The sequence below is a fragment of the Taeniopygia guttata genome, chromosome 37 (genome assembly GCF_048771995.1).
Source record: "Taeniopygia guttata chromosome 37, bTaeGut7.mat, whole genome shotgun sequence".
Classification (NCBI taxonomy): domain Eukaryota; kingdom Metazoa; phylum Chordata; class Aves; order Passeriformes; family Estrildidae; genus Taeniopygia; species Taeniopygia guttata.
The window spans coordinates 3374812-3399779 of NC_133062.1; the positions used below are offsets into that span (position 1 = coordinate 3374812).

The window sequence follows — 24968 nt, forward strand, 5'->3', positions numbered from 1 at the left end:
CACAAATGTTGTCACTCAAGTGTTGGTCTTTAGAGCACCTCCTTCTTGGGTCCCTGGCCTTACTCTGTCTCTTCTAATGGTTTATCCAGACTGTCCTTCTCCTGGGCTCTGCCTTCCAAAGTCACCTGCCCCATCTTCTCACCTGGCTGCAGGTTAGGAATCCTAGGAAGAGAGGGACTGGTATTAGCCAGAGGAACATTCCCAGCCCGCCGCTTTTCTGTCTCCTTGCAGGGCACACAGTGTTGCATCCTCTCTCTGTGCAAGCAGCAAGCAGCAGATTTAACAGCTGCACTAGCTGCATGGAGGCTGCAGAGATGCAAGGGCAGGAACATGACCAGTTAAATGCCCGGGGACCAACTACAGCACATGGGGTTCCATGTGGAGAAGCAGGCCTTGCTTGTCCCAAAAGGAAGCAGAGCTGGGGACTGGCTGGTCCCTGGATCTCTTGTTGCAGATTTTGCAACCCTCCACAAGCTTACTGTTTCATACAGTGTCTTTTCCCAGTGCCTCCCTGCCAAGGGGTGAAAGATGATGATGAAAGATGAGGATCTTTCTGTGCTCCTGTGGGTGTTTCTGCTGCCTCCCTGGGGCTCCCCATCCCAGTCAGAGGGACTGAAGGGAGGGTGTTGGGGGGTGAACCAGGCTGGGCTTGGTGATGCCCAGCAACAGGACAAGAGGCAACAGGCAGAACCTGAACAAGACAATTCCACCTGAATCTGAGGAAGAACTTCTTTCCTGTGCCGGTGATAAGTTGCGCAGAGAGGGTGTGGAGTGTCCCTCACTGGAATTATTCCAGAGTCCTCTGGACACAACCCTGTGCCACGTAGTCTGGGATGACCCCGCTTCAGCAGGGAAGTGGCACCAGATGACCTAGCGTGGTCCTTCCCACCCTGTCCCACCCTGTGATTCAGTGATACCCATCAGTAGCATGAGTTGGCAAGCGTGGAGATATTTCCCACCTGCACAGCAGGGTGGTCTTAAACTTCCCCAGGCACTCTGGGAAGAACTGCACGTCAAAGGTCTCCTTCTGGCCAGGAGCAATGATGCCACAGTAGGGGTTGATTGAGAACAGGTCATGGACAACATCTGGAAAAACTTCTAGGGAGGTGCTGACACAGTCGTCCTGCTCAGAATACTGCTGCTGCTCAAAATCCAGCTCCTGCACGAAATCCAGCTCCTGCACAGAATCCAGCTCCTGCACGGAATCCAGCTCCTGCACAGAATCCAGCTCCTGATCGGAATCCTGCTCGGAATCCAGCTCCTGCTCAGAATCCTGCTGCCACTTGGAATCTGGCTCCTGCTGCTGCTCAGAATCCTGCTGCTGCTCAGCAGGCCGCCGCAGCTGCCACACTTCAGGATGTGTCTCCGAAGGATGGTCCTGCTCCGACCAGAAAAGACGCAGCAGCTTTCTGCGATGCTTTACAGTATCATAGGAGAGGAACCGACCTGCAGGGAGGAAGAGGATACCTTCCAAAGACAAAATCCTGTGTTCCCAGCAACTCTGCCTCCTGCTGCAGGTAGGTGGAAGAGAGCTGGGATGCACTTGGAGAATCTCTGGTCAAGTACTTTATTCTAGCAGGAGACAGAGTGTCGGGAGCAGGGTCTCTGCCTGAGCACACACTCCTGCGCCAAAGCAGGAAAGTTGGTTTCAGACAGTGACTTTGGTTTGCCCTGGAGTGGGGAACTGCACATAGACAGTGGCTGCAGGGCAGCTCACTCGTTACACCACTGTTTTTCCCGGTCTCAGACTTCTCAAAGAGATGACCTGGTGTCCCCCTTCCTAGTCCTGACCCGGCACGTGGCTCTCCCCAGAGCCTGGCTCAGCTGCTTTGCAGAGCAGAAGTGGCTCAGCAAGAACAGAAGGGGCTGAAAGGCAGAGGGGGACAAGGAGAAAACTCTCCAGCTGCAGCTGGGAAGGTGCTGATGAAAGTGGATGCATGGACAAGGATGAAAAAGCAATTCATGTTTTGAACTGAAGTGGCAGGGTCTTCTCCCCGGGCCCTCAGCTACCAAGTGAAATGCTCTTACGCATCAGAGTGGTTGAGTATGGCTTCTTCAGCTTCTTCACTGGTTCACTCCCTGCAGGTTTCTCCCAGGAGTATTCCAGAGCTACCTCGCCTGTGTTTTGCAGTGTGAAACTAAAAAGCAAGAAGGAGGAATAAAAAAATGTCCAAGAAGTATAAAGCAAATAGTACAGTAATATTGTCTGATGGACTCCTGATACCACTTTCTCCTGAGGAGCATCTTCCCCAGGCAACCCAGCCATGCTCAGACTGCTGTCCTGGGTGGCCCAAGAAAAGATTTCAAAGTCTGGAAGTTTAAGAGGCCTGCTGCTGGGAATCTCCTTCCTCTCTCCTGGGCTTGGAAGCAGACACATCGTGGGAGCAGGGACCAGGCAGGAGATAAGGGCACTTGGGAACCTGGGGAACCCCCAGGCACAGGGCACCTGCGCAGGACCAGGGAGCTCTGGCAGCACACAGAGGTGTGGTAACAACCCTGTGAGGGCCAGCAATAAATGAACCGGGGGACACAGGCCCTCTGCACTCTGAGGGGTCACCAACAGCCAGGAGAAACAGAGACAGCACTGAGGCATTCCAGGAGAAAAGGCATGCAACTATTGTCAAGCAACACACATGCAACAAGGGAGTCACACAGGGCAACACAGACAGGGCCAGCAGCTGGAAATATCCGTGGGCTTTCAGCTGGAAAGAGGGGATTATTCTAGGACAGTCTCTCCAACTCTAGCGACTGGAAGCGCAACTTCTTCCCTTGATTATTTGTGGATTAAGCAGGAGCTCTAGACGAGCATCTCCTTGGAGGTCAGGCTTTAGGCGTGGATCAGCAGAGGGATGCCTCAGGGACATGACCCCCAGGGCATCCCCACTGGGACCCTGCCTGCCCCAGGAGGCAGTCTCAGGTACCCAGAAAAAGAGGCACTCCCTACATTTCTGGAGATGGCTATTTTAAACCAGGTTGGATGCCAGATGTGTCCCTCAAAGGTTGTACTTCCAAGCCCCAGAGCCAACAAAGGGGCTGGGGAGGGGAGGGAGCCCTGGGCTGAGGTGGGCAGGAACCCGCTGGCCGTGGTTCCAGGGCAAGGAGCCGTGCCAGGGGCTGTGTGTGGTACCTGAGGGCCACAGTTGATCTCCCAGCAGCTCAGGGAGTAGCTGAGGCGTGAGCTGATCAGCTCCACCTCGTAGGTGGGGCCTCCCTCCACACAGCACAGCGCCTTCACGCTGCCGAGGATGTCACGGCGGCCAGAGAAGGTGAAGGAGACCTGCTGGCTCTCTCCTGGCTGCAGCACACCTGACAGCGGCAGGATACTGAAAGCCTGGATGGAGGACAGGAGAGATTGAGGTGTTGAGCATGGAAATGGGTGCAGAAGAGCATCTTGGAACAAAGTGCAGCTGGACCTGGAGGGGCCTATTTCCCAAACACAGCCAAAATCACCCTAACCTCATTCTGCATCCATGCCACTGACCAGTGGAGGGACCATGGGGAAAATCTTCTCCCATACTCACGGATCAATGCGCTAATTAATACACTACATTAAAGTGAACTGGGATGTCTTCTGGCAGTAGAAATTCTCTCTGATGCACAACATGCCTTTAAAAAGCATTTCTTACTGCTTTTAGAAAAGGAGGAGACTCAGAGTGAGAGCTCATGGAGCTCAGGGAGCTCAGGGAAGGACTCCAGCCGCCCCGCTCATCTTACTCCTGAGGCTTTTCGCCCCTCTCTCTGATTTGTAGCCTGCTTTCTCCAGGTGCTACAGCAAAAGCTCCTGCAAAAATTTCCTATGGACCACCTGACTGGGTCCAGGGGGAGCAATGCCCTCCATAGGTGCTGCACAGCGTCCTTGGGCAGCCCTACAGCATGTCCTGCACGGCCCCGCCAACACCCAGTTGGTTCAGCAGCACTTTGTATGGGCCTGGAGGGACGTGAGGCCCCTCTGTGGGCAGTGCTGGGGGCCACCAGTGGGACTGGGAGCTACAGCCCTGCTTGCCACGCTGGCAATGGGCAAGTGAGACAGATTCCCTCTTACCTCCTCCGCTTCGAGGGGAGTGTGAGGTGCATCCACGGAGGACGTGATTCCTGCCAGCTCCAGTGGCAGGTGAGGGGGTCCAGGAGTTTGTGGTGGCACCTGAAAAACAAGCCATTTTCTATGCCAGGAGGAAGAGACAGCCACTTTGCAAAATCTCAGTTTGTAAGATAACTTCAGGGCCACCAGTGCAATACCAGCTCTCGGGTGAGAGCAGACACCTGGAAACAGGTAGTCTGGCTGGGCTGGGAAAAGGGTACATGGAGATCAGGACTCATCACAGCTTGCTCTGGGACGGAAGCTGGAGCTCTTACCATGATGATGCAGATAAAAGTCACATCTTATATTGTGAGGAAAACCAGGCCCAAAAATCCCACACTCAGCACAGGTCTGTAGGATCTGAGTGAGCTTCTCCAAGGAAAACTCTCCTGTTTCTCCCTCCCACGCACCCCATACCCAGCCACGGGCCCTGCTGCCCAACCCACAGGGGCACAGGACAGCAGGGCAGCAAAAAGGGAGGTCAGCACGAGCGTGACTTGTCAGTGGCAAGCTGGGGAGACAACACAAGCAGTGTGTGTACAAAAACAATCTACCTCTGTTCCTAAAGATTGGGCAAAATCCCGTGCTTCTTTCAGGGCACTGTCTACCTCCTCCTTTCTAATCCTGAATCTCCTTCTGTATGCTGAGCAATCCAAACGGGAGGTTCTCTGCTCCTTTGGTGGTTGGGGTTTGAATTTAGGTGGGTTAAGCTTATACCTGGAAAACAACAGGAATGTGAACAGGGACCTGCAGTGGGAGGGAGGAGGGAGGGACACCTGCACGAGCAGCTCCTGCTCAGGATGCAGCCCCTGGGTGGGTGCTGGAGTGCTGAACTGAGAAATGGTCTGATCCAGCCCTTCCCAATCCAGGCTGGAGCAGGTCTGTTCTAAAGGCAGCCCAGGGATGACGCCCAGGCAGCAGCAGTGCAGCAGCTGCAACTGCTTGCATTGAGCACCTACAGAGGACAGGGATTAACAGCTTGTGGAGATGCAAGAAGTGGGAGAGGGAAAGACACAGAAGGCAAGCAGAAAGGTGGGGTTTGAGGCACCGAGGGGCAGACCCGGCCAGTGAGGAGCCAGCCCAGCAAACCCCAGTGCCCAGTGCCAGAACCTCTGCAGCTCCACCAGGTATTTATCAGGAATGATTCCCTGACAGTGTTGGGGGGGGTTGGTTGATATTTTCCAACACTCCCAGGTGACTCAGGTCACATTCCCCATTTTAAATTGAAGCAGGTGCCTAGGGTAACTCTGCTTGTGTTTCTAATGCCACGCGAGGGACACAGTCGAGCCGTGCCTGCCTGTCACCCTGCTGAGCTGCAAGTGCTCCCCACACAGTCAAACACGACCTGGATGCTCCATCCCCAGACAGGCATTCAGGGCCTGTAATGACCTGCTCCCCAAGGAATCACTGCCTTTAGCTTTGTAGCTTGCTACCTAAGGCTGGGTTTAATTTCTGGGTGAGGGGCAGTCTCATCATAACCCCCAAAAGATCCCTAATCATCTATTCCACTGTCTTTAGTTTTCATGAATGGTTTGAAGCAACTTCCCAGTTGCCCAGACAACGACATTTTTCACTCCAAAGCAGAAACTCTGAGGGAGGCAGGGATATGAGATGATGTGATGAACAAGTCCTGCTGTCAAACAGGACAAAACCCACCAGGGACATGTTGCAGGGGAAAAGTCAAAACGAGTAACGGGTCACAAAAAAAGGGAGTGAAGATCCAAGGTGTCTGCTGAAAGCTGACCCCTGGGAGGGAAATCATCCTGGCACTAAAGGAGTTGTCTCAGCAAAGAAGAAAAGGGAAGCTAACAGACATTCAGCATCAGCCCAGGCACCAGGTAGCTTTTCTCTGGTGTTGGGACTTTCTGGGCATCCTGCAGCACAGTACAAGGGAGGAAGGCAAGGAGCAGAAAGCAGCTCCTGAAGAGAGGACCCATCCCAAAGCAGAGGGGCCAGAAGGGGCTCCAGCAGCACTGTGCAGCTGGCACTAGGAGCCCTTCATCAAGGTGACATTGCCTCAGGCCACAGAGGTCTGAGAAAGCAGCTTTCACCCCAGCTTTCCTTCCCAGGGGAAACCCCTATGGGGGCTAGGCAGCACCAAATTGGTGGAAAACCTTTTCTCGGAGCATCCAGGCTGACCACAGCTGGTCAGTGTTATTTGAACAAGGAAAGCCAGAAGCAGTCTGTCAGATCCTAGGCCAACAGCTTTGTTCTCTGCCAAGTACAAACAGGGCACCAGGAAGAAGAGCTCCAAGGAGAGGGCAAAGGTGCACATACCCCAGCTTGTCCGCCTGGCTGTCCGAACAGAGTGACCAGTGGTACTTGGCGAGAAGAGGGCTGCAGTTGGTCATCTCCAGAGAGCGCACTTCTTCAGTGCCACCCACGAACTCCAGCGTGCTGGGCTGGATTTGCAGGTTTGGGAAGCAGTTTTTTCTCCAAAGGCCGTCTTGGAACACCGGGGAGGTGTCAGTGAGGCAACAGGTCTTGGTGTTGGGAGAGCCTAGGAAAAGGACACAAATGTCCATTTAGGCACCAATCATGGCATGACTCCTGGTGTGAATATCCTGGAAGGATGAAAGTGTGATTGGAGTTTAGTTCTTTATTATTTGAGCTACAGCTCACTGAGAAGCTGCACGAGGAATTAATTGTCACTTAGTTCCCTTTGACACTGATTCCAGACTGCAGCCTTGAAAATGCCCACTCCTAGCCCTGCTGAACACTGCAAGCTTCTCTCTCTCTGATGGGGAGGAGCTCCCTCGCCCGCCTCAAACCAGCACCAGTTATCTCTCAGGGACGAGTGTGCACCCAGACCGAGCATTTACTCTGAAAATTCAAGCTGCAAAATTCCCTGTTAAGTCTGCCAACCCTCCCATTGTATTCAAAATACATAAACAGTGAGTGACATGAGTTCACACCCATTCTGGTCACTGTGATTACTGTTGCCTTTCTTGTTTCATTTATTCAAAAGGCAACTTAACAAGTGCCTCAGCATTGATAAGGGTGGGGAAGAAGTAGCTCAAGAAAGCTTCCTTCCTTCCTTCCTTCCTTCCTTCCTTCCTTCCTTCCTTCCTTCCTTCCTTCCTTCCTTCCTCCCTTCCTCCCTTCCTCCCTTCCTCCCTTCCTCCCTTCCTCCCTTCCTCCCTTCCTCCCTTCCTCCCTTCCTCCCTTCCTCCCTTCCTCCCTTCCTTCCTTCCTTCCTTCCTTCCTTCCTTCCTTCCTTCCTTCCTCCCTTCCTCCCTTCCTCCCTTCCTCCCCTCCTCCCTTCCTCCCTCCCTCCCTCCCGTGGAAACTTCTGTTACTGTGTTGTTGTTTGTGCCAATATATTCCAGTAAAGAATTGTTATTCCCTTTCCCATATTTTTGCCTGGAAGCCCCGTAATTTCAAAGGTATAATAATTTGGAGGGAAGGGGTCATCTTTCCATTCCAGGAAGATTCCCGCCTCCCTTGGCAGACATCTGCCTTTTAAACCAGGACAGGGACACCAGAAAATACTGACTTTTTTTTCCTTGGTTCTATTTGATCTCACAGTGGCAAAAATACTGTCTTTCTATTCTATTGGTTCTATTCAATCTCACACCCGGCAGCCCTGGAGTTCACACCCTGAAGAGGCTGCTGTGGCAGACCATGACTGAGGGATGCTTTTATGTTCCAGTGCTCCGTTTTGGAAGGCACAGATCCCCCACGCTGTGTCCCAGCCCAGGGAACACTCACCAGAGGAGATGTCCTCCAAGTTGAGCTTAATGGTGTCCGAGAGTGAAGTCGGTCCGGTGACACTGCCCCTGCCGTGGCGAGGACAGAGGAGGAGATGGCTTGGTTAAAGGGAATTAAAGCAGAGGTCTGGCTGTCGTGGCTCGGGGGTGTAAAACCTGGTGTCACGGCAGGTTTGAAATCAACACCCCGCCACGTGCTCAGCACAGTGCCCCTGCGGACAGGAGGCAGCTAAAGCCAAGTGGCCAGCGGCCAACAGCCACTGATGGGGCTTTGGGCACAGGGCAGGCAGGAAAAGCCCCCTGGTTGCTGGTGGTCCCATGAAGGACCCTGAACACACACCCAGACATGACTCTGTGCCTCAGTTTCCCCATCTGTAACGTGGTGGACATAAAGGTGTCCCCACAAACTTCTGTAACTGTTCCTGCTTTGCTACTCCCTAGCTGCAACTGCTGCTCCCATGGAGGAGCTTTCTCAGGAGATTTTGACCCACACAATCATTACAGAGTTTTGAGACATGAAGCCAAGGGAGCCCCAAACACCCTCTGAAAAGAGCAGCAACAGTTCTACACAGTGGACAGATGAATCCTGGAGGAAAGGACCAGCTTGTCACCAGTGCACCAGCTGGCACAGCCAACAGCAATAGCTTAAACAACCAAACAGGGGTGTCCTGAATCTAGCACACCACCTCACCTGTCCTTAAACTCAGCAGACAGGCTCCAAAAGCCACAACATCCACTGAAATCAGCACTTGAAGCTGCACAACATCATGAGTTTATTTCATGGCTGATGCCAATCGATGCCCACTCTGCCTTTTGGTTAAAAATCAAGGACCAGCTGTGCCTTCTGTTGTATTCCCAGGACTGCCACTGGCTCTGCTCTACACCTCCCAACAAGAGACACCTGCCCTTGCTCAAGGACAAAGCTGCTTATGCAATAACATCCCATGAGCATTTTGGGGGAGGGACAGAGCAGAAACAATTATTTGATGGTGAAATGTTCCCTCTTGATTTCCAAAGTAAAAAAACAGCACTTTTCCTCTAAAAACAAAGCCAGCATACTTGTTTCTCTACTATGGGCAGACCTACTCACAACTTTTCTCTTGCTAAGTAGTAACTTTCTTGTTCTTTTTAACCCATCTCCCTTACCTCATTGGTATAATCGACTGCAGTTTGCTTTCATTCCTTCACTGCCTTGACCCAGTGCCTCCCAACAGCAGCTCCCAGCTCCACAGCTCCAGAGCAGCCAGCATCAGCTCTCCTGCTGACCCTACACGATCCTAGCAGCACATGGCTCAGGCTAGCAGGGACAAGCCCTCATGCTGCTGCGGTGCTGAGGAATGAGCTCTGCCTCCCCTGTTTTCAGCCCTTCTCCCTTCTGCTGGGCCAGGATTCTCTCTTGCCATGGCACCAGCCCACGGGATGACACCCCTGTCCTTGGGACAGTTCCTGCTGCACACTTCCCTGTGTCCCACATCAGCCCTCTCCTGGCTGTGGAAAGGAGCTCCCAGGGCACTCTCTGCACAGGAGCTGAGAGCACGGCTCGTGCCCCACAGCATGGCTGTGAGAGGTGAGGTGAGGCTGCTGCTGCCCAGCTGGGATGGATTATTAATGGGAATTTTTACAAACACTGCTGCTGGTGCAGAATCACCCAGGCTGGGCCACCTCCAAAGCCCTGGGGGCCTTGCTGGCTGTTCAGGGGGACATCCCAGAGCAGCTACTGCCCAAAGCTGATCCATCCCACTGCCTGCCATGGCCCAAGGCAGAGGGAGATCCCTGCAGGGAGGATGGTGCCAGCTCCCAGGTACCCACACAGGCCAGGAGGCATCCTCACACTAAGGCAACTCCAGGATCAAAGCAGAGATCAAAACCTCAGGAAAAACCTTTTTTCTCTGCTCAGCCCCAAAATGAGGGAGATGTCCCAGAGACAGCCACAGATGTGCCCACCAAGCTCCCACAGTCCTTACTTGATAGTCAGGATTGCAGGCCTAGGAGATCCAGCCACACTGAACTGGAATTCTTCCTCAAATGTCCCCAGCACGGTGGCACCGAAGGAGACCTGGATCGTCTGGGTCCCGCCTGGTGCAATGATGCCTTCCTTGGGTGCAAACTTGAAGCAGAAGCCCACGTTTGCATGTGAGGAGATATAGGTGAAGGGAGCATCAATAGCTCCTAGGTTAACCAGCTGCACCTGCAGCAGCAAGAAAGCAAAATGCAAATACATGTGGAATCTTCCCTTCTCATGAGTTATTGTCTAATGATGCAATAAACATGCACTTTCTAACTTTACACTGTTGGAGAATTTTTGTCCATCTCAGTTGGATATCGATATTAGATCGATATTCATATTTTAGTAAGTCACCACCAGGTTTGCTGCTGCCTCAGGAGCCATCAGGATCCATCCCAAGTCCTGCTGCTCACCTCACGAACGTGGGGGGTGTTGACAGAAACGTTCCCCAGGTTCAGTGTGCGACAGTTCAGTACAACCAGGGGTCCTCTGCCGTGCCCTCTGAGGCACAGGGGCAGCCTGCTCTCACAGCCTGGGGAGAGATGTCCATTTCAGTACAATAATTCCCTCTGTTACACTGCAGTTTCCAGGCTGCCTCAGTGAGAGTCCCTGACTCTGAGCTGGATGCCACCAGCTCCTGATGCTGCAGGAGAAGATATGGACCCTTCTGTTCCCTCAGGAGATATCCCTTGGGGCTGACTTGCAATTTCTAACCCATTCCTTGGGCTGGTTGCCAATCTTAGCCACCAGTCTGCTGAGTTTCAAACACCTCTGATGTCCTGTAGTGGCAGGCCAAGCAGTAACGGGTATAAATTGAAAGAAAGGAAATTTAGGTTCCATATTAGGAAGGAATCTTTTACTGTGAGGGTGGTGAGGCACTGGAGCAGGTTCCCCAGGGGCGTTGTGGAGGTTCCAGCCCTGAAAGTGTTCAAAGCCAGGCTGGATGGGCTTGGAGCTCCCTGATCTAGTGGGAGGTGTCCCTGCCCAGAGGCCTTTAAGGTCCATTCCATCCTGACCTTCCTATAATTCTGTGGTGTCCTTCCCATGCACTTAGAGGAGCTCTGAAATCCATTCAGTGCAGGCACAAAGCTCATACAGAGTTTGGCAATTGCCAAACTACCTGGCCCAGTAGCACACGGCTTTGTTGCCAAAATCCTCAACTTCTGGCACTCAGCATTGTGTTCTACTTCCACAGACTGAGCTGCAAGGTGACAATTCCCACACAGGGACAGAGGCAGGTGCTGGCCAAGGGTGCTCCTTCTACAAACACCCTGGGCTCAGCGGGGCTCAGCCACTCTGGTCTGGTGGTGTCTGGGCAGGGGGAGTGATCCAGGGTCAGGGAGCCCAATTCTAACTCAGCTCCTACCCCCTGATGATGGATCTGTGTCAAATGGACCCATCCTGGAGGTCAGTGGCCTAGAGGGTTCAGTGCTTGTTCACTAAAGCTGTTGTGCTCTGCAGCTCTTTGGCCTTTGAGGAAATGCTGGCAAAGCCATGGCAGGAAAACCTCTCCCTGCACTGCCTGGATTGTTCTGGGTTCAGGAGCCCAGACACAGGATTCTGAGCCCTGGCCTTGCACAGGAGACTCCCTGGAAGCTGCAGGGCCAGTGGGGATGTGCCAGCACTGCCCTGCTGGCCAGGGACTCTTCCCAGCAGTTACAGGGGAGCCCAGTGGGCTCAGGCTTGCACCATGGCTGCACTGAGGCTGAGAGAAGCAGGGGAAAGGAGCTGGACCTGAGATGTTGCAGTAAGCCACACTTCGGTACTCCAGTGCCTCTGTGGGTTTGAAGGTCACCTTGATTTCAGCCGAACTATTCGGCCCAATTTCTCCCTCCTAAAACAGAAAGAGACAGCAAAACATTTATCTTCAAACTTCACATTTCTTACTTTCAGCCACAGTCCTGCAAGCCTTAGTTTAGAGCATAGTGATGAGTGAACAACACAAGGAGCCCAAGGAAACACTCCAAACCCAGCTCAGCACACTGCTGGAAGCTCTCAGTGCTCAGCTGATCAGCTCCCACTCTCCACAATGTTCCTACTGCTCTGACACAAGCCCTTGGTCACATCATGCTGCTGTCAGCTACAGCGGGATGCAACTGCCACTGTGCACTCATGGCTCTCACAAGAAGAGAACATGAACCCCTTCCTTGGAAATAAAAATATTAATTTAACCTGTGTTGAAAGAAAGCAGCAGTGGGGATTATTCTGGGGTTTACTCCAAGATGAGAAGGGATTTTGCACTGTGCAGACACCAGGCACTCATCATCTCTCACATCTTCAGTACTCAGAACCAGGGCTCTGGCTGATGGGAGGATGTGGGGGTTTGCTTGCACAAACAGAAAAGGAAAAGGTTTTCTGTCCCTGTGTGCAGGAGAACTCAAAAGGTCCATTTCAACCTTCCACCCTTGTGTCCAAGCTCTCAGAGGACACTGGAAGGGACACTCAGAAATAGTGCAAGGCGTGGTTACAGGTGGGGATGGGCATTTCTATGATTAACCATGGCAAGCTTGAGGTCACTATGTGAACTGGCAGAGCTCCAACACCCTCTGCTGAGCCCCTGCCTACAAGAACTGCTCCCTGTGGACACTGCAGGACAGCACAGAGCACCCTTGAGCTCGAGCCCTGGCAGCAGAGCTCGGCTTTGTCAGGCTCCCAGCCCTGCCCTGAGCCTGCAGGGCAGAAATGCTTCCAGCAGGGAGCTCTGCAGCTGCACCAAAACTCCATGTCCTCCCTCCCAGCACATCGGGCCAGCTGAGGATCTGCCAGTGACCGCATCTGGGTGGGAGGAGGGAGAGGTGGGGGAGGAGGAGGAGGAAGAGGAAGAGGGGAAGGAGGAAAATGAGGTTCTCAGCTATCACTTACCACTGGCTCAATGAAAAAAATGTCATCGGAGAACAGCATGGGGTCTTGTTGCACCTTTGCTATCTCTGCCAGGACCGTGTTGCTCAGGCGGGCAGTGTGATCTTCACAAGAGCCCATCTCTGACTCTGATGTTTCCTCCTCCGTTAAGTTTTCCTGCGACTTCTCTGACCACGGCCGCAGAAAACGACACTGCCTGCAGCCACAGGAGAGACGAGGCCAGCAGATCGTTTAATAAGCCACATATTTGCAGAGGGAAGTGTGAGTGCAGGAGGGCAAAGCACCTGGGGAGGAGCAGCAGCAGCTCCCCAGCAAGGGCTGACCCCAGGCCATGGGGTCCCACATGGATCAGAGGATAACTTGCTGTTCACTGGCACAGCAGGTCGTTTTACTCCACACCTGCAAGCTCAGGACATGTTTCCAAAGCCAGAGAGAACTTCCTGGCTCAAAGCCTCTGCCAAAACTGAGGGAGAACCGACCAGGCACTTCAAGTGGACTTTCCTACCACTGAGCTGCTCAGGGGAGGCAGATAAAGATCATGGAGCAGGACTTCCCTGGGAAGGGGAGACGAAGCTGGGCTGCAGCTACGTGTTACCAGCATCACTCTTTGTTTCTGCCATTTTGGACCTGCCCTGATCCCTACTCTGCCTTTCACAAGAGCATCCCACAGCACTTCCAAAGGAAATTGATAAATTCAGGCACCACACCCCTTCAGTGATATTCAAGGTTTTATGCATGAAAACAGAAGCTCTGAGAGGTGAGGGGACTTTGTTGTGCAGGAGGGAGACAGCAAACTCCTGGAGAGGCCTTTTCATGACCCAGAGCTTTTTGGGTCCCATCCCAGTGCATGGTAGTAGAATGTCCTGAGAGGGAAAGGATCCTGCACTGTGTCCTCTCATTAAAAAGTCCTCTCAGCTCTGAGATCTCAAAAGCTGCTCTGACAGCAGGACAGTGGCCTTGGAGCTACAACCATGCCTAAGACTGGAATAAGGAAGAACAAAATGTCCTGGTGGCAGTCTAGGACACAAACTGGCATGAAAACAAATGTAATTGGAAAAAACCCACAAAACCCCAACCAGGTTGAAGTTTACTTTGGGGAAACCTAGTTGCTTCTGAGGGCAAAGCAGATCACCTGGGGTCCAGGCTGAGGCAGGGGAGTAGGGAAGAAATGGAAATAGAGAGCCCAGGGAAGTAGCCAGAGAAGGTAATGGGGTTTTTGTTAACACACAGAGCTTGTATGGAAGTCAGATGCTGAGTAAGGAGATGGAGAACAGTGGAAAACCAAGAAGCCCAGGGCACTAAAGCCATTCAGGTGGGCAAGGGTCAATCTCCTGGTCCTTTGCAGGCAATTTAAAATTACTCTGGGGACTGCAAGCGACCTGGCCCTCAGCAACCAGGGGCTTGCCACGGCAGTTTTGGCCCAGCAGTTTTGGCCCAGCAGTTTTGGTTCAGCAGTTTTGGCCCAGCAGTTTTGGCCCAGCAGTTTTGGCCCGGCAGTTTTGGCCCAACAGTTTTGGCCCAGCAGTTTTGGCTCAGCAGTTTTGGCCCAGCAGTTTTGGCCCGGCAGTTTTGGCCCAGCAGTTTTGGCCCGGCAGTTTTGGCCCAGCAGTTTTGTCTGAGCAGTTTTGGCCCAGCAGTTTTGGCCCGGCAGTTTTGGCCCGGCAGTTTTGGCCCAGCAGTTTTGGCCCAGCAGTTTTGTCTGAGCAGTTTTGGCCCAGCAGTTTTGGCCCGGCAGTTTTGGCCCGGCAGTTTTGGCCCAGCAGTTTTGGCCCAGCAGTTTTGGCCCAGCAGTTTTGGCCCAGCAGTTTTGTCTGAGCAGTTTTGGCCCGGCAGTTTTTCAGGTTTTGCGTGGCAGCTCGCACAAGCAGCCTGATCACAAAAGGTGCAGCCACCCACCTTCCTTGTGCAGAGGGTTGTGTCTTTTTGCTGGTTGTGAGGTGCTTGCCTTTCTTTTTTTCTTTCTTTCTTCTTTATGTTTTTGGGTTTTTCCCCAGCGATGGTTTAGAAATGCTGAAAAGCCATTGCTGCTGCTGCTAGCAGGAGTGCACTAACTCAAAGAGACCCCCTCAGGAAGGGCACAGCTGTCCAGGCCCCTGGCTGCAGGGAGGGTCTGAGCCTGGTGTTAATGGCAGAGGAAGTGCAGAAGACACCTGCGTGTGGTGTGAGCAGCTGAAGGATCTGCTCTGCCCAGTGGCAGAGCTTAAGGAAGAAGTGGAAAGGCTGAGGAGCATTAGGGAGAGTGACACAGAAATAAACTGGTGGAGTTACACCCCTCCAACCCTGAGAGAAGCTGAGCAGGAGTCAGAGGAGCTCTGCCCTTCTTGGGATCAGGCAGAAGGAGGAGACCTAGGACACAGTGGGGAATGGAAATGGGTCTCTCCTGGGGAGGCAATAAAATTCCATCCTGACTCCCATCACCTTCCCAGGTGTCCTGACAGAACAGGTATGAGGCCTGACTCCAGAGGGTCTGGCAGATGACACGAAAGAAAAAATTCTGCCTGGAGAGTCTCCCAGCTGCACTTGGTCTGTCAGACAGATCACAGCCTCAAGAATTAAGAAAAAAAGGGTAGTGGGTAGTGGTAGTAGGTGACTCCCTTCTAAGGGGAGCTGAGGGCCCTGTAGATTGACTGGATCCATTCCACAGGGAAGTCTGTGCCTCGCTGGGGCCCAGGTACAGGATATCACCAGGAAATTCCCTAATAACTAAATGAACTTCATCTCTTCACCACTGTCTGGGGTACAGTGACTGTGAAATAAGAAGAGTTCTCAATATTCAGTGAAACAAGGAGGGGCATTGACAAAACTTTCACTCTGGACTTCTGGAGGGCAGATTTGGCCTGTTCAAGAGGCTGATTTGGCAAGAACCCTGGGAAACAGCCCTTAAAAACAAAGGGGTCCAGGAAGGATGGACACACTTCTAGAAAGAAGTCTTGAAGGCACAGGAGCAGACTGTCCTTGTGTGCTGAAAGACAAGCTGGCAGGGAAGACAACCAGCCTGCATGGGCAGGGACCTTCTGAAGGAACTAAGGGAAAAAAAGAGGGTGTATCACCTTTGGAAAGAGGGTGAGCTGTTTAAGGATGTTGCCAGGTCATGTAAGAAGAAGATTAGAGAGGCAAAAGCCCAAGGAGAACTTGAGGAAATCCAGTCATTGCAACCAACCTTTCCTTCCCAAAATGCCACCCTTGGTTGGAGTTTAAGTGGAACTGGAATGCTCAGTGCTGAGCTCCTGAAGCCAGCAGGGACACACACCCTAGTGCCAGGCATGGTTTACTTGGCCCAAACCATTCAAAAGCACCAACACCCCCTGAGGCCACATGTCAGTTTTAGTCTTGGGCCATGTATCTCACTGAAATGAGATATGAAATGTCAGACCAACCTCCTCTTCTCTCGATTCTCTCCTTCCTCAGTAGGAAAAGCCTTCCACTGGAAGTGGGCTGTGACGTTACTCCTGTTCTCAATGAACATGGTTTTGTGGTTTGACATGGTGATGAACGTTGTCTGAACCGCCACGAAATTTGTGCTCAACCCAATGTTGAGCTCTACAGCTTCTGCGTGGAGCTCTGTGAGGCTACTTTCTTCACCTGGAACAAAGCAAGGGGGAGTCTTTGCTCAGCTCACTGGCTGATGGAAGCACGAGGAACAGCTGGCTGATGGAAGCAAACCACAGGTCACAGAAGAAAGTGTCACAGTTTTCAGCTGAGTCAGCAGCTCCATGGATCAGTCCATTTATCACATCCTGACAGCTCTGTGTGTACAGCATGAGGATGTCCTGGGCACCTCCTTAAACACCTTATTTCTGAGAGTGTTTGTGCAGATTTGGCCCCAGGGTGACAGTATGTGCAGTGAGATTTGTCAGATGTGCTCTGGTGACCCACTCAGATCCCCAGGATTTCTGCATCAATGTCCTTCAGGTGACAGTGAGGAGCCCTGTTCAGTCCTGGCTTGCCCAGGCTCTCCCTGGGCATCCCACGGGACTCCTGTCTCTCCTGATCCCTTGGATCCCTTGTTGCTGACAAGCAAATTTGCCTGGGGGCATGTGGGCAGCAAAAGGAGGCCCAGAGGAACAAGTGAAGTGACAGCCCACAGCACGAGGGGACACAGGTGAGGAAACACAACCAGCCTGGCTCTGCAATATGACAAACCACTACAAAATGAACACTGTGAAAATCATCATCATCTCCCTGCCCAAACCCACAGCCGCATCAGTCTTGAAATATTTTATATTGTTCTGATCTCAAAAACCAAGCTGGAGCATTTCAGATTAAATAAAAAAGGGACAAAGGGAAGATTAATAAGTACAGAGCAGCTTCTAGATGAAGACTGACTGGGATTCCTCAGTCTAGAGATCACATGGGAGATAGATGTGAGAGGTTTGCAACAGCATGAATGGCCTGGGAAATGGGGATGAGGAAAAATTTGTCTTGATTTGTCACCAAACAGGAACTCGAGGGCCTGGAAATGTTATCAGACAGAAACTAATATATGTGTAAGGACAGTATAGAAAAAGGGTCTGTGACAAGCCAGTGGAGAAGCAGCATACAGGACAGAGGTGTGCAAGAAACACATTGCATTGGAGAGAGTCTGATGGAAACCTCACACCTCACATACAGCACTGCCCAGGAATAAAACAAAACTTCACCCAGGCATAGCCACACGGTAGTGGAGAATCAGGGATCCTCCTTCCTCCACTCAGCAACTCCCAGCAAAACGGGAGTCCAAAAATCTTAGTCCCGTTAGAGGGGATCCACTTTCTCAACCCCCTAAACACCAAGGAGTTCTCTGTTTTCTTTGGGGTAAAGCTGAACAGGGGAGGGACCTCTAGAGGGAATGGAGGGGGATGGGACAACAGGGAGCCATGGTGCAGAACTGTCCTGTGCCCGTGCAGGGCCCAGCACTCACCTGTGTTGCAGCACAGAGACCCCGAATAGTCACCGGTCATCAGCGCGTGGAATCCCACTGTCACCTGCACGGTGTCACCAGCGCCCACAGTTCCCGTGGCTGGAACCACGGAGAAAGGACTGCAACACAAAGAGAGGGCAGCAGCTGCAATGCTCTGGCTCCTTCTGTTGCTCATTCCCGGCCCTGGTACCACCCAAAGGGGTTTTGCACAAGGACAGAGCCTCACCTCTGGGTGCTCAGCTGGTAACGAGCTGCCCGCTTACTGACATTACGAACCAGCAGAGTCTTCTGGCTGCTGTGCTTGACCGGACACTTCGAGAAGTCCAGCTGGTCAGGGAACTCCAGGATAGTTGGGGCACCAATGGCCTGAATTGGCACAACTATCCTTTCCCTTGCAGTGGTGCAGATGAGCCTGTGGGAATAATCCTGCAGGAAAGGAACCTAGCTCAGCACAGGACATTTAGTGCCATCCCCATGGCAGAAGAAAAACCATTTCCTATAACCCTTCAAGGGCATCGATTTACCTATTCCACCCTAAAATGAATGCTAAGTTCTACTAATATGTCACATTTTAAGGGCACCAGTACGCTTTGCAAAATCTATCTCAGTGGCATTAAGCTCTTGTGTCACTTGGGTCATCCAAAGAACTGCCTTAGGCCACCATAATTTCTACTCTAAATTTTAATGATGCTAAATAATTCCTAAGTCCCTTCTAAGGAGCTGGGGAACACAGGACATTCCTGTTTAGGTTTCTGTATTCCCACTGTCTGAGAAGAGAACAAAGTGTTAAACTGACTCTAAGCAACAAAAAGAAGATGAGAAACCAGCTGCACCCAAAGAGCTCCTGCACCTCTGGCCTGGTGCAGAAACATGGGTTGGCTCAGACCTGCTCTCTAACTTTGCCTGTCCAACCAAGTCAGGAGAAGAACAGCGCTAAGAGGTGGCAGCATGCTGTTGGAAAGAGCCTCCCTTTGTTTGCCGGCAAGGCTTCCCCCTTCCATGCCACGTCCCAAACCCTTCTGTATGAACAAGCCTCCAAATCACAGCACTGAGATCCGACTTGCCAGGGCCCCAGCAGCGGTGTTCAAACCTCCCCAAAAAAGCAGGTTTGGCATGGAATGGGTGCCAGCTGACAGAGCCACCACAGTGACAGGCATGAAGGCAGAGGCACAGCAGTGTCACTGCTGTGGAGTCACAGCTCTGCCTGCAGGTCGTGCCTGCCCTACACGAGCTCTTTCAGGCAGGTGGCCAAGTCCCCTGCAGCTCACCAACCTCCTGCTGGCTAAGGGCACCTAGAGCCCAGTGTGCCCGTGCCAGGCCGGGCTCACGGGCACAGCACATCCTCTGCCCTGGCCCTGCAGCTGTATCATGGTCAGCTGTGCTCTGGGACAGCACAGCTGCAAGGCTGGAGAACAGAGGGTGTGAAAAAGCGCCGTCTTTGCTCCAGCCCAGGGCGAGGCAGGGAAGCTGTTGCCAGTCAGGAAGGAGGAAAGCTCTCAGACCTCCTTGTTCCTCTAGTGTTTTCCATAACAATGAAATCCCTTCCACTGTACCTAGAGATGGCCAAAGATCTATCAACACCCCTCTGTCATTTTCCCTGTTCCCCCTTGCCTCGGGGATGCTCAGGAATGTGCAGGGAGGGAAGCAGAGCCTGTCAGGCCTGGGCGCAGTGCCTGGCAGCATGAGCCAAGCTGTGACTGGCTGCAGGCTGCCTGCCCACGGGCTGGAGCCAGGCTCACAGCATGGAATGGGGCTGCACGGAGAGCAGGGAAAACAACGGCTTTGGAGGTAATTCTGTTCTGGCTCCTCCAGTCTCACCTTGCCCTTGCCAGGGGTGAAGCGGATGCGCACATGGGCAGGCACACCCGGCATCACAACACGGTATGCGTTGTTGGAGCACACGAGCTGGAAGTAAGGCGAGCTCTCCATGGAGATCCTCACCACCTCAGGCAACTGCAGGAAAGACATGAAACGATTGTTTTGCCACTCGTGGAAACAGGACAAGAGGAGACCTGTCCATGCCCTGGTGACATCCCTCCTTGACCCCTTTGCCAAAGCACTTTCAGCTGTGGAGCCACAGGCACGTCATTCCTGAAGGTGAACCCAAATCCCTTCTGGGTCCAGCATTTTGGCCAGGGGCAGTAGGGCAGTGCCCGGTGGGAAGGAAGGGCCAAGCAGGTCATCACCAGCACGATGGAGACAGAGCACTTGAACCAAGTCATCTGCATATTCAGCCAGACCAAAAAACCTGCTGGCTCCTGCCTGCACACAGCCACGCAGTAGCCGTGTTCCAGAGGGGGAATGTGCTGTCTGAAAGCAAAACAGCACATTATCCTGGGGGAAGGAAGAAACTCTCTTCTAGCAGATGAGGTTTGGGTGGGGCAGTTCTGGGGATACATTCATGCAGGCAGACCAGCAAGAGAGGAGACCAAACACTTTGGCCTTACTGGGAATAAAAGCAAACCTGAAAAGCAAAAGGAACACAGCAAGACAACCCCTAAAACAAGGAGATGGCAAAGAGAATTTAAATGGGCAGTAAAGCAGTGAGGAAGAATCATAAAACCATGAGAGCAATCAGCTGGCCAAAAGTGACAGAAACACAGACAGGCTGTGCCTACTGACTATGGGCTTCAAAGGCATTTTCTGCCTGGAGAAACATGACCAGCACTGACTCACAGTGTGGTTCCAGAATTAAAGGCCAGTCTTGGCTCTCCAGGGGTTCCTGCTGCCTGTGCAGGCAAGCTGGGCTGCTGGGCATTCCTGCCTGCAGCCAGCAGGCCAGGTTCTGTCCTCTGGGATACACAGACACAGCAAACATGCATTTTCTAGCACAGAGGTATCAACCCCCGAGCACCAAAATGCTCTCAAGAAGTCTAAAGTAGATGATTGTGACTCCCTCCAGTCTCTTGCCACCAGCTCACTCTTGGCACAAGGCTCATTTGAGAAAATGTTTCCCTGACTGAAATGCAAATGGTCTCCATTTTCCCCTTTACAGTGGAACACAACTGCTGACATTTTTTACCTTTTTCCCTCTCAACTCTCTTGGGAAACTGTACAACAAACACAATTTCAAGTGAAGGTAAAAACCTCCAGGAGCACATGGCTTTGGATGTGCTGTGGTTCGCCAAAGGGAAAGCAGAGCACCATGCTGCTTTTGGAAAACCTGAGCAGAGCTGGATGAAGCCTAGCAGGAGCCCAAAGTGGCACCTAAAGGCTTCCTGCTGCTTCTGCTACATCAGCCTGATCCCAGGGCTCTTTCAGAACACACTTCCTGCAGTGCCAGTGCCAGCAATGAAAAGTGATTCCAGCATAAAGTGGAGAAGGCTCAGACCCTGAGCTTTGACTGTGAGCTGCACAAAGGGAGCCAAACAGGCTGAGAGAGGCAGAGGAGCCAAGATTAACCTGGGAAACACAGGATGTGGCATACACTCAAGGCAAAGCATGAGAGCAGGTAAGAACTGTACAGCCCTCAACATTCCTATCAATCAAGAGAATTCAAGAGAAGGCAACTCCTTTGGGATAGATACCATCAACACATGGCCAAAATCAGGGAGAATTCCCAGCACAAGATTTCCACCATCTTGCAGAACAAAGGTGCTGAGACATTTTCTTGTGGATGTGCTGCAGCAGGTAACTTGCTTTGCTGTACACTCTAGGAATTACACCACTCTCCTCTTCCAGCACACTCTTACAGCTCCACCCCCCAGCACTTACCTTGTCCTTATTCACGAGAGACACCACCATTTCAGAGACCTCATGAGCGACAAAGCCCCGAAACACCACCTCTGGTGGGGAAATCTGAAGCAAGTTCTGCTTCGGGGGAACTGACGACAACTGGAGAGGCGAGAGAGAGCAGGGAGAGGTTCAGCTGATGGGAGGAAGGCTCATGAAGGATCCCTTACACTGATCCCCAGTGAAGTACAGGCTCTGGGTGAGCACGTCTGCCCAGCCCACACTGGGCAAACAGTGGCTCACCCACCTCTGCTCTGAGCTGATCAAGAGCTGCTGGGCCACACAGAGCAGGCTCAAGCCAAGCTGCTCTTTTGGCACGTATTTCTCCAGGTTTCCTGCTCCACAATGCCAGGCAGCACTTACCTTAAGCACAGCCCTGTGCCCGTGTGGTCACAGAGCTCTGGGGCACTGAGTGACCACTCATGGAGTAAGTAAAACCCACCAATTTACATCAGACTCTATGGGAAATGATTTTAGGATGTCCTTTACTCTGAGACAGGGAAACCAAGGCCCACACAACTGCAAATATCTTTTTTATCTAGAACTTAGACATCAGTAAGAAAAGAACAGTACCAGAGGAGGTGTGAGAGGTGAGGTGATATTTTGCTGAAGCCAAAAGGTTATCTAGCGAAAGAATGGAATTTGCTGGTTCTGTGTGTTGTTTGTGGTTTGGATTTGTTCAGGTTGGTTTGTTGGGTGCTGCTGTGAGAGGGACAGGGTTGAAGAGCTGACCAAAAGGAAGCAGGATGAGAGGGGAGGGGACAGAAGAGCTGGCAGCTGGACAGAATGGAAGTTCCCGAGTACCCATCCAAAGGGAAAGGGGACAGGGACCGCCCTGGCGGGGTACAAAGGAGATAGGAAGATTGCCATTTTCTCAGAGGGTGTGTTTGTTCGTCTCTGGGGGGAGGGAGACATGCCCAGCTCAGCTGAATTCTTACTTGTTACAGAATTTCTGAGAGAGAGAGGGCATGATTTATGTCTGGAGTGAGACTTGAGCTACCCCCTCAGACAGGCCCTGATAAGCGGCCTTGGTGGGGCCTCGAAGCCTTTGATGCAGTGAGAATTCAGTTGTGGCGCAGTCAGAAATTATGTTAAGGTAACTACAAAGTAATGAGCTATCCGAGCATGAATTAGAGTAGAGCTGCAGTGTGCAAAGCCTGACCACCTCAAGGCAAAGGTAAACAATGTTAGCTTGCCAATCAGAGTGCCTTTGTAAACTGTAAACTATATGGGAGTGTATATAAACTGCCATCTTATCACTAATAGGGGAAAATGTTGCATTAATCATATTGGTTGGATGTGCGTTCTGTCCTGTCCAATTTTCCCGTTTTATGAGGTCCCTGGCTTTTGTTACCAATAAATAGTTTTCTTTTGCTTTGATGATTTTGTCCCCTTTAATTGTATTTAAAAGTTAGTGCATTTCAAACAGAGGTAAAAGCAAAAATAAAGTAACACAGAAGTTAGGAAAAAGACAAATGAGTGCTGAATGAGGAAAAGGTTCAGTTATTTTCTCAGCAACTTGGGTGAAAGTAGAGTTGGTGACTCCTTTTTCCATGAGCTTTAAATGGGTGCTTTATTGTAATTATTGCCATTTTACATGATACCATTGTAGAGGCACATCTGGGCTGACACAACAACAGCAAATGCTTGTGGAGCAGAGACATTGCTTTGAGAAAACTCTCCCCTTTGTCTGCCTTCTCCAGCCACACTGCTGTCACTCCAGAGACACAAGCAGGCCTCCTGTGTGACTCCCCAGGAGACACAGCCTGCTGAAGGGACTGGCTGCAGCACCCTGTCCCTTGGCTGTGCCCTTCCCTGAGGTGCTCCCAACGCCCCTCTCCAGGGCAATCCTTAACCAGCGTCTCTTGCTGCCAATTTCCTGCTCAGCAGCCCACCTCGGTCACCTACCCCTTTGGACTGTGCTTTATACTGAGCCAGTCCTGCCAGAAAAGCAGCTTTAAACACACCTCTAGGTAGGCCCTGATGCAGATAAAGCACATCCATTCCCCTCTGCCCAGGGCGAGTCCTCTGCACATTGGCAGCCTGCAAAATCTAACACCCCGTCAGGGTCCAACACATTGTTCCAACCCAAAGCATTCATGAAATCCGTTTTGTTCAATCTGAAGTAATTACTGCAGGTCCTCGGCCTTCAAAGGCCAGCGCTGCCACTCGGAAGGGAATCCTGTGACCCCGAGCATTTGATGGCGACCACACCACAGCAAGAGGTGGCTACTTCATCAGGAGAATGGCAAATGGCAGTTTTGTGCCTTTGTGTCCCCAGCCTTCCCCCCATTGTTTTAGCAATGGCAGCTACACTTAGGCAGCTTCAGCAGAGGTTATTTGTGTTGGCTTAGTGCAGATCAGGACTCCCATCCACCACTTCCAGCAGTTTGCACCGACACCAGGACCTGGACACTGAGGTATTTTGCTGGAGGCAAGCCTGTCACAAGCACACACCCTCTTCAAACTTCACATCAAACAGGCGTGGAAAAGGAAAAGAGCAGGAAAAGGCTACCTTTTGACCGGTCTTACTCATGTCTAGAAATGGGCCAGTTCTGGGCGCAATATTCTCCGCAATGCTGGCCTTCTTCTTCATGTTGAAAAACTTCTCCCACAGGGACTTAGAGGGAAGCAGCTGAAAGGCAAAAATAAACCAGCTAGAGTCTCAGAGATGTGCTTGTTCACAAAAGCTTTTCTTGAACAAGTGGCACTGGTGAACAATTTGTGATCACATAGTCTAGGACAGTCCTGGAAGCCCTGGAAGTTACTTGCTGAAATACTTAGCACCAATAAATTAATAATACAGAGTGGAATACACATACTCCCACCCCACGGCTGCGTCCCATTAGCTTCCCTCTGATGTAATGTGACATCTTTGGGGATTTCTGATCCTTGGGCATTTGTTTCCTCTTATGTTTCATTGGATTGAGGCATTGACCTTTTCAGAGAGTGGGGAGGAGCTCTCAGAACTCCCCTAACTCCATCCATGGACAACACTGAGAACTCACAGCAGGGAGATATCGCTGCTGGGGGAGTCCAAGAGACGCAAGAAAGGAATATTGTACCAAGAATGAGGAGCACAGGAATGTGTCCAAGTTTTTGTTTTCTCTGTTAATTAGCATTTGTTTTCTCTGTCTGGGCTCACAGACCCCTCCACAGAAGAAAACAGAGGGATCTCCTTGACAGAGCCTCAGCAGTGGGGCATCTTCACTCCAGTGAGCTCCAGACACCAAGGGACCTCTGTGGCCTGACTCCAGTGCTGCCTGCAGGGCTGGATCTGCGCCCACACAGGAGATGAGAGAGAACAGCTGGCTTGGAAGCTCTTCCAGCTGGGACCAGCCATGTCTCTCTAGGCTTTGGGCAGAGTTTGAGCTTTCCCTGCCCCACCACATGCCCAGGTGCCCAAGGGCAGGTTGGTCAGAGCAGCACAGGTGAGTGCCCAGCCTGACAGAAGGAATTGCTGTGGCAAAGGGAAAGGGACAGAACACACGCTCGCAGCTTCAGCTGCACATTGGTTTCACTTGGCTCAGCCAGGCAAGACCCTGAGGCAACACACGGTGTTCCCTACTGCACCAGGACAGCCCCCACCAACAGGAGCACGGCACAAAGAGGTGGGGAGGGCGTCTGCAGCTTCACAGCGCTGCTGGACAACAGGGGCAGGGAGAGGAGGGACACGAGAGGAGT

The 24968-nt window shown here is 52.0% G+C and overlaps 1 protein-coding gene and 1 pseudogene across 1 annotated transcript; one reads left to right on the forward strand and one right to left on the reverse strand.

The window, feature by feature from the left end:
* The window catches only part of LOC116807532 (uncharacterized), a 1256502-nt pseudogene that overhangs the window by 135439 nt on the left and 1096095 nt on the right, over window positions 1–24968 (forward strand).
* Window positions 2073–8939, reverse strand: LOC140681513 (hydrocephalus-inducing protein-like). Its single transcript, XM_072921406.1, has 7 exons — window positions 8935–8939; window positions 7790–7857; window positions 6356–6578; window positions 4633–4795; window positions 4043–4141; window positions 3128–3331; window positions 2073–2138 (listed from the first exon to the last, which is right to left on the reverse strand). Exons 1-7 carry the CDS (start codon window positions 8937–8939, stop codon window positions 2073–2075), a joined length of 828 nt encoding a protein of 275 aa, XP_072777507.1.

Coding starts and splice junctions, on each gene's coding strand:
- LOC140681513 (XM_072921406.1), bottom strand. Junction 6,579..7,789: donor CTTGGAGGACATCTCCTCTG/GTGAGTGTTCCC, acceptor TCCTTTTCCTAG/GCTCTCCCAACACCAAGACC. Junction 4,142..4,632: donor CCCAATCTTTAGGAACAGAG/GTAGATTGTTTT, acceptor CTTGTTTTTCAG/GTGCCACCACAAACTCCTGG.